Source organism: Oppia nitens, unplaced genomic scaffold, assembly GCF_028296485.1.
Source record: "Oppia nitens isolate AA-2021 unplaced genomic scaffold, nextdenovo-longstitch-racon4-pilon3 scaffold1_pilon_pilon_pilon, whole genome shotgun sequence".
Classification (NCBI taxonomy): Eukaryota; Metazoa; Arthropoda; class Arachnida; order Sarcoptiformes; family Oppiidae; genus Oppia; species Oppia nitens.
Window position 1 is genome coordinate 8105842 of NW_026533199.1, and position 12732 is coordinate 8118573.

General features: G+C 22.7%; 1 protein-coding gene across 1 annotated transcript; it reads left to right on the forward strand.

Annotated features, from left to right (window-relative positions):
- Positions 1-587: 587 nt before the first annotated feature.
- LOC128966507 (homeobox protein Hox-B3a-like) lies at positions 588-11743 on the forward strand. Its single transcript, XM_054313356.1, has 5 exons — positions 588-1026; positions 3829-3957; positions 5292-5599; positions 11262-11379; positions 11463-11743. Exons 1-5 carry the CDS (start codon positions 588-590, stop codon positions 11741-11743), a joined length of 1275 nt encoding a protein of 424 aa, XP_054169331.1.
- The last annotated feature ends 989 nt before the right edge of the window (positions 11744-12732 follow it).

Consider the following 12732-nt stretch of genomic DNA (forward strand, 5'->3'; position numbering starts at 1 on the left):
AATGGAGTATTTAATACGCCAGCCATGGAGGAGGTGTCCAAACAATATCAATAATCTGTGTGCAACCAAATGAATCAAAAGTATACAGTATATCAGTTATGGTAAACATGTATAACTTTAGAGGAACGGCTTTTCAGAACCACAGAGCAGTGTTATAGTAGGTTAGGCCGCACCTCAATAGGCTGTCCAAAGTTGCGTCAAAATACAAGTTTTACCGCACTTTACAAATGTGTTGTATTTTGTCGTAGGATATACTCAATTGAGAAGTGATAGCATATTAAGTTGTGTTAAACTTTTAAATGTTTTCCGAAACAAGTGTTTTGTTAAACAGAAATTAGCTTTTATTAACAAAAAAAACTAATTATTTTATATTCACTAAATATTTGACTAAATAGTGATATCATATAACATAATAATTGCTTTATAATGACTTACATATCAATAATGATGGGACATATCAAGTGAAGTTGTATTCATTTAATCATTTTTTCTATTCAGTTTGAATTGATTGTGAATTGACATATAATATATGAAATAAGTTGATATATATTTAAATTATATTTATATCAAACATAACATTTGAATCAATGGTTAAAAGTAGTTTCTTAGACCCATTACCTCGATCTTCGTCAGCTATTATGCGTCCAAACGGATCAGTTAATAGTAATAAGCCATCAAAGCTGTCATTCAGTATTAGCCGCTTATTGGGTGCAAACAGTGACTCTAATAAATACAATCAAAGCGGACAAACATCTGAAGGTGAATCTGAGTCTTCATCCTCATTGTGCTCTCAATGTCCTCCAACTGAACCCAATGGTACCGGCAATTCATATCCATCGCAATCATCACCGGACACTAAATGTCATCACTCACATCGTGTGTCGGTTACTCAATACGACCCCCTATCAGGACCGGCATCTGTCATACAAGTGCCAGCACACAGACCTCCACCAACTATGCCTTACACAACTCACTACCCCTGGTTAGGACCTACACCTCCTTCATTGATTAAGGATGGCTTACAAAGTATGTCTTTAATTATTATTTATTTATAAAATTGAATTTTAATTAAACAAATATTCTATTGTTAAATATAGCGTTTAAATAACAATTAATTAAATAATTTAACAAAAATTGATGTTTTCATAAGAAATCAAACTTAAATATTGTAGAAGTGATAGTATTAATACAAATAGTATTAATAGTAGTATGCTTTTTAAGTTAGTAATGCTTCACATGTGTTATTGTATAATAAATTATATATTAAGTGATGAAAAACTCATACATTTATAATGTAATTGTAAATTGCAACTGAATATAATCTTAGATATAAAAAGTTAAGAAAAATTAATAAATAAAATAAAACATATAATGGATGCCTAAATAGTAATGTATACCTAATGTATAGCATATTCATTGTTTATTATCCAAACAAATCATTTTTGGTCTCATCTTTTTTTCAAAGCCTCTCCTATTATATGGTTTAACAATTACTTCAATTACTATATGAAAAAAGCACTTAAATTTGTTTATAATATCTAATTTATTGTGTGTTATACAGTATAACTTATACGATACATTCATTTTTGAAGAAAAATTAATTTCAATCACTATATTGTATAACAATGTTATTATATATTGCTTAGGAAACGCCTTCACAATCATTGTTAGAGCTGTCACTGCATTTGTTTGCCTTCCTGTGCTCTTCACTATAATTAATAAGACATGAATTTATATATATATATATATAACACAAATTTAGTTATTAATGATAAAAACAGTAAATTTATTTTAGTAATTATTTAACAGTTATACTCTATAAATATAAAACTACTAATTGAGAAAAAACATTAATTAAACATAAGTTATTTATTGATCTGTTTTTTATACTAACACTTCTTACAATTATTACAAAAAATTTGTTTTAAAGTATGATTTTTATAAATATACAAAATAAATAAAAATATAAATTTGACTTATTGTTAGAAACTAAAAAAACTAAATTATAATTTAGTTTTTGGATTTTTACTTCAAAAAGATAGTATTAAACATAAAAAATAAACAAATACTTAATTTTATAAATAAATTACTAAAAACAAATTTACTACTATATAAATAACCCCTTTACATATTTATAAATATGTATTTAGAAAATTAATTATTTTTAATTAAATTAAATAAAATAACTTATTATTGAATAATTATTTAGTTTTATCATTTCATTTATTGATGTCAAGAACCGCTTAAATATTGTATATAAGATTATAAATTTTATTTATAATTTATGGTTTGTTATTAAATGAATGCATGACTTTATTAGTATGGCCTCAACATTATAAAGCAATATACAGTATAAAACTCTTAATAAATAATTATAAACTATTTTCATCATTTTTCTACTAAAAATAGTGTTTAATGTTTTATTTTTACAAAATATTGTGGTCTCTTAATTATCATAAATATGTTTGTAATTTTGTACTACAAATATTATCATGTTATATACAGAAAAAATTATTAAAAAAGTAATTTTTAAATAATTTAATTAATAGACATATATTATAGAAAAATAGAAAAAATTTATTATTTTTTAAATCAATTAATATATATAATATTTGCTAATAATTGTGAAATATGTGGTTTTTATTTAATTTGTAATTTCTTGATTAAAAATTCATTATTAGATTATTTTATAGCCTAAAGTGTTTATTGAGATAGAAATTAACTTAGGTTATTTGTCAAATAAATATGATATTATTTATATGGGATTAAAAAACAATTTATTTATTTATTATAATCAAATTAAATTATATATATTTTAAGCATAGTAATTGTAGTATTGAAATTAATTTAAGATTTGAATAGTTCTGTATAAATTTATTTTAAATTTATATTTAAAAAATTATATATTCATTTATACAATTATGGTTTCACACAAAAAGATATGAATTATATACCCAACAATAGGTCATATATATAACATACACACATATATATAAAGTGTTAAAAATGATATTAATTTTGTTACATAGATTTATCAGTTAATCCCCAAACGTGTGTCGGTTTTAAGTTACCAAAGATTTATAAGTTTGTCAATTGTGTTCAAATTATTTCCCACACAATCATAACTTTATTGGCTATTTTCACACATTCACACACATAAATAGTGTGATATTAAATATAAAATTATAGTAACAGATACAGAATATAATTGAAAAATGATATACTATTGTAATTAGAAATGTTTTAATATTGCTTATATAATAATGTATTTTCTATTGAGCTTATATAAGACTCTTTGGGAGTGTATTAACAATATGCTAATGTGATTAATGCAGTTTTTATTCACTAATATTTAGAAATTATCAATATCGATAAAATTATTAATTTGTTTTGTTATTGTAGTGTACTGCACAATTTTAAAAATATTGTAAATTAGTGGATAATTTTTTGTTATTTTTCATCTTTCATTTTATGCTAGCAATAATTTTAATAAAAAAAAAACATGAAACAAAAAATAACTAAAAAAATTTTGTCTTATAAATATATATTTATACTTAGAGTATGTATAACTAACACTAAATTTGCCGATAAATAGCCAGACATTGACTACACATAAGCAACAAAATAATAGCCTAAAGTAATGAGTAAATAATTACTGAATGAATCACGAAATCTAAGCAAACAATAGTTGTATTGCTGTTGTATTGAGTTATCGAGTGCTGAAATTTGTTGAAAACATTTGAATAAATTATAACTATTATTATTTTATTTGCCCAAAAAATATTTTTCACAACTGACTAATATATCTTTATTATTGTATGATTATAGCGGCGACCACTATAAGTGGCGATACGTTTGGTATATATAGCTATTCAGGTATTCAAAAACCTATGGGACGATCACTGCTTGAATCGCATTTCCAGTCTCTGGTGGCCTGTCGTACACCTTATTTAACAGGTATGCTATTTCACACATCAATACTTTTATAATTAATTTATACAATAATTTTTATAATAACATATTGAGAGGCGATTATCTGGTATAATGATCTCCAAAATGACAATCAATTTGTTTATGTATTTTAATTTTCATACTGAAAACACTTAATAGCATAATATCGTGCAAAATAAGAGTATTAAACTTTTATATAGGACTCTACAGTATTATTATATAGTGTAGAGTAGATATTGTATCTCTATTACATTTTCCCAAAGTTTAGATATATAGTATTACTCCTAAATAAATCAATGTTATTATTATTTTCAAATACAAAAAACACATACAAAGTGTTGATTGAAAAATGTTAATAATATCGAAAGTTTACTTTAAGTATTGAGAATATTACTTTACATACAGTATAACAAATTTAAATAAGAGTATTGTTTGATGCCCTGTCCACTGTTTGGGACATAAGTGTGTATATTTAGGGTGACCACCAGCACAAGTACCCGTACATAAGGGCACATGCATTGTATAAATAACATTATAAAGTGGTTTTATGTCATTCAATACACAAGCGATACATAAACATTCAGACCTTTTTGTTATGTAGTTAACAGTCATTTTTAGAGACAGTCCATACATACCATTCCTCTCAATGTCTATAAGCCTTCTTAGCATTTGTCGCTCTACTCCTGAAAACAGTTGTGAACTATAATTACAGAGTTATTGTTGAGAACCAGCTTTTTATTGATAAAAATAAACAGATCTAATACCCGGCTAATAGAGGATTTGCTACCACTCTTTCATTGCTGTCTTAATTGAATCTTTTGTTAACAGCTATTCAATAATAGCAGTATATAATAGTTTTGTATATGTATTGAAAACCAGGGATATTATATACCGTAAGCAATATTTATATTTGTATATACTATACATAGTGTGTGTGTGTGTGTGTGTGTGTGTGTGTGTGTGTGTGTGTGTGTGTGTGTGTGTGTGTGTGTGTGTGTGTGTACTCTATATTAAGTTATAATATGATATTATAGCACTTTAAGTATGAGATGAGTAACATATTGATAAATCTGCAGCTGAAAAGTAAATCAGCTCTAAATTGCATTTTTATAACAAGTAATTCATAAAAAAAAGTTTGCTTTTATTTGCCACTATATTTTAATCATAAAAAACTAATCGACAATAAATTATTTTCAGATAGAAATTAATGAATGTTTTTGTTATGCATTATATACTTATTTATTCTTCATTAAAAGCGATTACAATATTATGAAAATATAGTTAAAATAGTGTACATAAAAATGACAAACACATTGTTATGATATTTTGTCTAATTATAGGGTCAAATGCAAGTGCAACATCACAATTAACTAATGTTATCAACAGTAATAATATGTTATCTAATGGTCTGCCCGGTCAAGTCAACCATCACCCGCACCCACATCATCACCCATTAGGTCTTCATTTTGCGACATCATTTCCCTGGGCGGCAGCGGCCAGAGGTAAGCCCAGGAGAGGTATGATGAGGAGAGCCGTCTTCTCGGATGCCCAACGACAAGGACTAGAGAAGCGCTTTCAGATACAAAAGTATATCAGTAAACCTGACCGCAAAAAATTAGCCGAAAAGCTGGGACTTAAAGACTCTCAGGTAAGAGATCTTATCAATCGTTACCCATAATAATAATACTCTCTCTCTCTCTCCCCTATAATAACTCATATGTTTATATACAATGTTTTACAATGTGATCACTGATTACTATATAGTATATACAGTATATAATATAAAGTTGTTTGCACTCTAATTATAAGTTTGTTCAACGATTTTTCTCCACTATTATGACATGTAATAATTATGTGTATATTATATGAGAGCAATTGCTCGCTCCTCAACATATTGTATTGTATATACTGTATAGTACTATATGTATATACAGTATATATATATATATATATATACTGTATATTATAGTTGTTTTTTGCTTTTCATTGTTTGGACAAAATTTCTTATTGTTTTTCAACTATTTTTCTTTTCAAACACAATATTCAAATAAATTTTGTGATCAGCAGTTAATCACAAGCTATTTATGACTTAAATGTCTGTATTTATTAATAAATATTATACATAATAATAATAATAATATTTTATATATATTATTAAATATTTTATAAATGATAATTTATATTAGTATAATAATTTTTGTTTTTAGTAAATTAATTTTAGCTAACTTTATTTTTAGAATTTTTTAGTATATATATATATATTATATATATATTGTATAAATTATATTATAATAAATATGCATAATATTGAAGCATAATATCGATAAAAACTAATTAATTACTTAATAGCTAAAAGTATTATAAAAGTTGATGACTATCTTATTATTAGTTAAGAATGGAATATATTAACATTTTTGTTGTTCATAATAGTTAATAATTTTATGTTAAATTGAATAATTTTTATTTGATTTTTGTTAGATATTTATAAATGCATACTTTCTAACAAAAAGGGATCGGTAGTCGAGTTAATTATCACAAGTAATCACAATATTTAAAACAATGGCTAACAAATCATATATATTTTGAAACACACACACATTATATATAAAACTTTATACTTAAATAAAATATATATAAAGTACATGTACTTAGTTTTTATCACTTTATATTATCAAACGTAATGCTTAGGTATATGATATAGTGGTGTACAGTATATGCCATAAGCGATAAATTTGGAGAAATGGTTAACTCGTTGTTGTCATAGTTGGTGTTGTTGTCCGTCTTCTTCATCTTCAACAGCTGTTGTCTTAACATTGGTTTTTCCAAACGTTTGATTGTGTTTTTGAGTCGACAATCAAATTGAATGCTAACTCAAGAAGAAGAGTGTGCGGAGCGATAAAACTCTGAAATATATTTATATATAAGTATTGTTTGATATATTAATATAAGATTATACGGTATGAATGGCATCTCCAGTATATGTATTCAATACTATTGATAGTTTAGTTATAAAGTTTCAAATGAATACATAACTGTGTGATAAAAAGTCACATCATATGAATAAAACCATTTTAAGTGACTTTTTTCACAGACATTTTATTCAAAATGTTTTATAATTTAAATGTTTAGCTAAAATATATTTAGATGTCATTTATTCACTGAATTGATTATATGGTTATATAAATCTAAAATAAAATGTATCAAATATTTTGCACATCAATTCATTTGATATTTTATTTTATTATTATTTTTATAGATGTAATATTTTGTATAAATTTAAAATTTTTTATTATTAACTAAATTTATTATTTGGTATGAAATTATTATATGTTTATTATAAATATTCTATATTATTTAAATAATATTATATAACTTTATCATATTTAAATATAATAATATTTTCAAATTAAGATATTATTTTAATCAAGTTTTCATTGTACAAAACTTTATATACTTTATTGAATATAACTGAAATTTACATACAGTGCCCGCAATATGTGACATATTTTGTTATTATACATTATATGATAATATAATATAATAATAAACTTATAAATATTGATATATGTATGAATGCATAAAAATATAGTGAATTAGTAGCGATATATCAAAATGATATTTTATGAGCGAATCTTTGAATAACCAGTGATGCAAACAATTTTTATATCATATCATTTTATTTTTTAAATAATAAATGATTATTTATGCTTTAAATAAATATTATTATTAAATATAAAGTATTATATTTTTACATTTGTGATACTTTTCTTGTATTTATTGAATAATGAATATACAATATGATTAAGATTTAATATTATGATGTAATATATCTGTTAATATATTGTTTTTACATTTTCAATAATTTTAATATTATTAATATTAAATTTTAATTATAATTAAGATGCTATACAATATGATTTAGCTATAATGCCAATATAATTAATATATATAAATTTAACAGTATTTAATATATTAAAAAATTATTATTAGAATAATATTAAACTATTTAACCATTAGATTATAATAATACTTATAAATTACTTCATATTACATGTAATTTATTTTACTAAAATTTCAACATAATAATTGTTTTTTGTTTAATTTGTTGAAACAAATGTATTTTTAACAAAAAGCTAGTAAATAAAAAACAATTGTTTTAATTAGAGTATGTGTTTTGAGAAAACAAGCAATTGTTTCTATTTATCAGATTTACAGCACTTAGATATCATAATTATTACATTTGATGTGATATTATAATATATAGCATTTGATAAAATATAGTAAAAATCATTTATACAATTCCACAAACCTATCATTTTATTTTTTGATTATATGTTTTTATATAAATTCATTAAACGTGATATTAAAAGATGTTTTGTAAACATTCTATAATTTTTATTATTATCTAATATAATATTAACCCTTCGGTTATATTTTCATATAACCAAATAATTTATATTTATAAGTAATGTAAGGCATAGGAAATGCAATAAGATTTAATATTAATTATCAAAATGTAATAAATAATTCATTGCTATAAATTATATTTATATTTTAGTTATTAAGATTTTTAAAAAAAATATTATCAACTGAAATGAAACAAAAATTAAATGCTAATTAGTAAAACAAATATAAAATTATAAAAATAAATTATAGTTTAGTTATTTTAAATCAATTATTTTTGTATTGACTATTAATTATAAATATGTTTTAGATAATATTAATAAATAATACTTTTATTCATATAAAACAATTAAACAATGCAAAAGTACTAAAAAAATATTTTGTATTAATTAAATTCAATACATTTTCATATATCATAATTGTTTTTCATTGATTGTATTTGTTATAAATATAATTATCTCATATTAAATTTATTTTTTAAATTTTTGTTTTACTATTAGAAATCAATTGAATAATGACTTATTGTTTGATGCAATTCATATGATTGATGTTGATATATATCGTTAACCTTCGCTTATAATAATATATGTATTCATTATTTTATATTTTATGATTACTGTAATATTTTACTCAAAATAAATATAGTTTTTAGCAAAAATAAAAAATTTATAGTTAGTAATTATTTGTTATGCTTATAAAATGTATTTAATAGAATAAAATTTTTTAATTAATTAATTAATTCAAATAATAAACTATTAACTTTGAAAATAATCTGTTTTATCAAAAGCTGTTTATAAAATAAAACAAAACTAAATAACTGCTGACACAGAAGTAATTGTTTTCCTTAAAAATCTGTTATTATAAATAATGTTTTTATTGTTGTAAATAATAATTTTACTATTTTTCTCATTTTTATCATAACTAAAACTATTTTATTTTATTAGTAATATATTTTTTTAACTAAATTTGAGGTTATCAATTGTTGTATGCTATTAAATTATGATCCATTTTTATCTTATATTTAGATTAAACTTATTAATTATAAATTTTAAATATAAAATGTTTTATTATTTAAAGATTTCATATTTTTACATAATTTATATAATTTAAAAGTTATAATTAATCAGAATAGCATAATATAAATTTTATAATATTTTTAAAATATAGACAAATAAAGTAATGTACAATACCATAACCTAACCTAGTACAAATTTATGAATAGTATTTATAGATAACTTTAGTCCTAATAATTATATTATTATTAAAGTACTGTATATTAGAGAATACTATTTTTAATTAACAAAAATATAAGAATTTACTTAAAAACAATATAAGAATCTATAATAAATTTGTTATTAATAAAAATAATGTTATTTGTTATGTTGATAATACTTGCTATAGTCTTATGTTAACAATAATGCATACAATTTAGTGTTAAAGGAAACCAATATTTACTTTTAAATCATGATTTGTAGCATAAATGGTAATCAAAAATATGATATAATATTTTTCTTGTTTGAAAAGAGAGAATAAAAAGATTGGTTAGTATTGAGACCACTTTCCGTCAGCTGTGACTTAAAGTGCTTATCATTTAAGCTTTGAAATACTGTTGAAAACATGTAGTGTATGGGCCATCACTAGCATCTCATGCATCACCAACAGCTCAACCATATTTACCATCTCTCTCTCTCTCTCTCTCTCTCTCTCTCTCTCTCTCTCTCTCTCTCTCTCTCTCTCTCTCTCTTTATTTATTTGCAAACTCGCAATAAATGTGATCACATAAGGAAAGAGTAGATTTGAGCAAAATTCTGATGCTTTGTGATCATCATTACATGTATTACAGGCAATGCTTTCAAAATATGGTTTAAAGATTGAAAGCAATACAAAAGGCATTTCAATACATAAATGGCATCACAAGTACTAACAATATATATATATTTTATAAATTCAATGCCTATAATCTATATGTCTATTGACCAACAATGACGAGACAACCGCATCACTAAAACTTTCAATTGTTTTATATTTTCTTATTTATATCTTATAAAGTGGCGTCGCTTTTATAATTGCATTTCAATATATAAAAAATAATAACTAAAAAATACTTTATAAATTTTATAAAATAAATATCACAGATTATAATTATTTGTATTATAATCAGATAATTACTAATTTATAAACATTTGATTTTAATATTAATGATAATAATAATAAGTTTATAAAATACTATTATATTTTTAGTTTGAGATTAAATTCCCGCTTTTGAAAATAAAAATTTGATTTTATATCAATGTTTACATTAGATTTTAATAAAGTTGAAAAAATGTAAAGAAAAACATTTGAAAACTTAATTCTGATGAAAATGGATACGCAACTGACGGGTATATATATAATAATATATATATAGACAGTGAGGCACAGTATGTCGATATATGTTATGGTAGAGTATGTCAGCTGCTACCTAATGGCCCGGTTCACACTGATATCCCCTTTACAAGCAATTTGTTTGCCAACTCATACATAATATGCCAATGGAGTTATAGTACAAATTATACTTAAATTGCCATTTTATATGTAATTTTTGAGATACAAACAACTTTTATATTATTTGGTACATACGTTGAAATGGGTTGCCATTGTTTGCTGTGAATATCAAATGAGTACTTATAAGGAATAAAAATGTTTTCACTTATTTTTATGTTTTGATTATTTTTCTGAGTCATAAAATTGATTACAACATTGATGTCTAAATTCATACAACAATTTACACATATTTTTATATATTCTTTAGGAATATTCTGTATAAAAAACATTAAACATATCAACGATATGTTATTCGTATAATATAAGACTTGATTTTATTATTTATGAATATTTAATATAAATTTTTATTTGTTGATATTTAGGTAAAGATATGGTTTCAAAATCGACGCATGAAATGGCGTAACTCTAAAGAAAGGGAACTGTTGTCTTCGGGCGGCACTCGGGAACAGACATTACCCACAAAAAACAATCCAAATCCAGGTATATATTGTTGCAACAAATGCTATGCTATGGGATTCCATCATATTTTGTATAATATATCGCTTATGTATTATTTAAATCAGATTTAAGTGATCCGATTACCACACCTGTCACGACCTCATCCTCACGTTATACTAACGGAAGTACTACTTTGACTACGACATCAAATAACAATAGTGTGGATAAAGAGTCTCAACAGATACCACACAATAACTTTTCATCTGTAATGTCGTTATCTAATTATGATATGAATGTCAATCGATTACAGCTATCAGTTGACAATCAGATCAATACTGACGACGAGTCTGACGATGAAGAAGAAGAAGACGATAGCGATATTGAGATCAATGTTAACGACGATTAATAAGCTCTCCTTAAGTGGTAATCTATAAAATGTACAAATTATTGATATTATAGTTTTATTAACATATTATATGTGTGTATATTATATGACTGTAATTCTACAAACAAAATATTTAAGTATAATATAAATAACTTATCAAAAAATATAGTTTTGATTGATTGTCTCAATTGTTTAATCATTTTTAGACTTAAAATAACATGTTTGATGATATAATTATATACAAACAAACAGTTTATATAATTGATGACATTTATTTAGTAATCAATATTAACATTTATTCATGTCATTAATTTACATTTATTGTATATAAACTTTAATATAAAACACTTATTTATAGATTAAACAAAAATATTGAATTAAATTCTTATAAATTGATGAATTAAATGATTAAAAATATTGTACAATACGTGTATAATAGCAATAGATTTATTAAAATTTATGAATATTTTTTTGTTAAATTATGTTTTAAACCATTATAAATGTCATAAATAGTAATAACAAAAGTTAAGTTTTGTTTGTAAATTTAATTTTAAAAATTATAAATAATAATACTTTATTGTAAAACATATCATAATAACAACATTAAAATAAATAAAAATTGAGAAATTGTTTTTTGATACAAATTAAATCAATAAATTAAATATAAATATCAGACAAACAGATCTATTAATAGCACAAAATTAATTGCCAAATGTTTATATTATTATTATATAAATAAGAAAAAACAGATTACTATTATATTATGTTTGAAATTACATTGTTTGGCATTAATTACACTCACAAATAATATGTAGTAAAATATTTGTTTGATTTTATTCATGAGCTGATTAAGTGATCTCATATTTGTGTAGAAAACAATATATAATAAAAATACTAATTATTTTATTCATTAAAAAATAAAATACATTAAATTTTATAAATACAATTAATGACTTATTATTAAACGAATTATATGATAAAATAAACTAAAATTTCAATATATCTGCAGC

Excerpts from the sequence above, each read along its gene's own strand:
- LOC128966507 (XM_054313356.1), top strand. The coding sequence starts at position 588 with ATGGTTAAAAGTAGTTTCTTAGACCCATTACCTCGATCTTCGTCAGCT. Across the intron at positions 5,600-11,261 it reads TGGGACTTAAAGACTCTCAG|GTAAAGATATGGTTTCAAAA; the intron begins GTAAGAGATCTT and ends GTTGATATTTAG. Across the intron at positions 11,380-11,462 it reads AAAAAACAATCCAAATCCAG|ATTTAAGTGATCCGATTACC; the intron begins GTATATATTGTT and ends TATTTAAATCAG.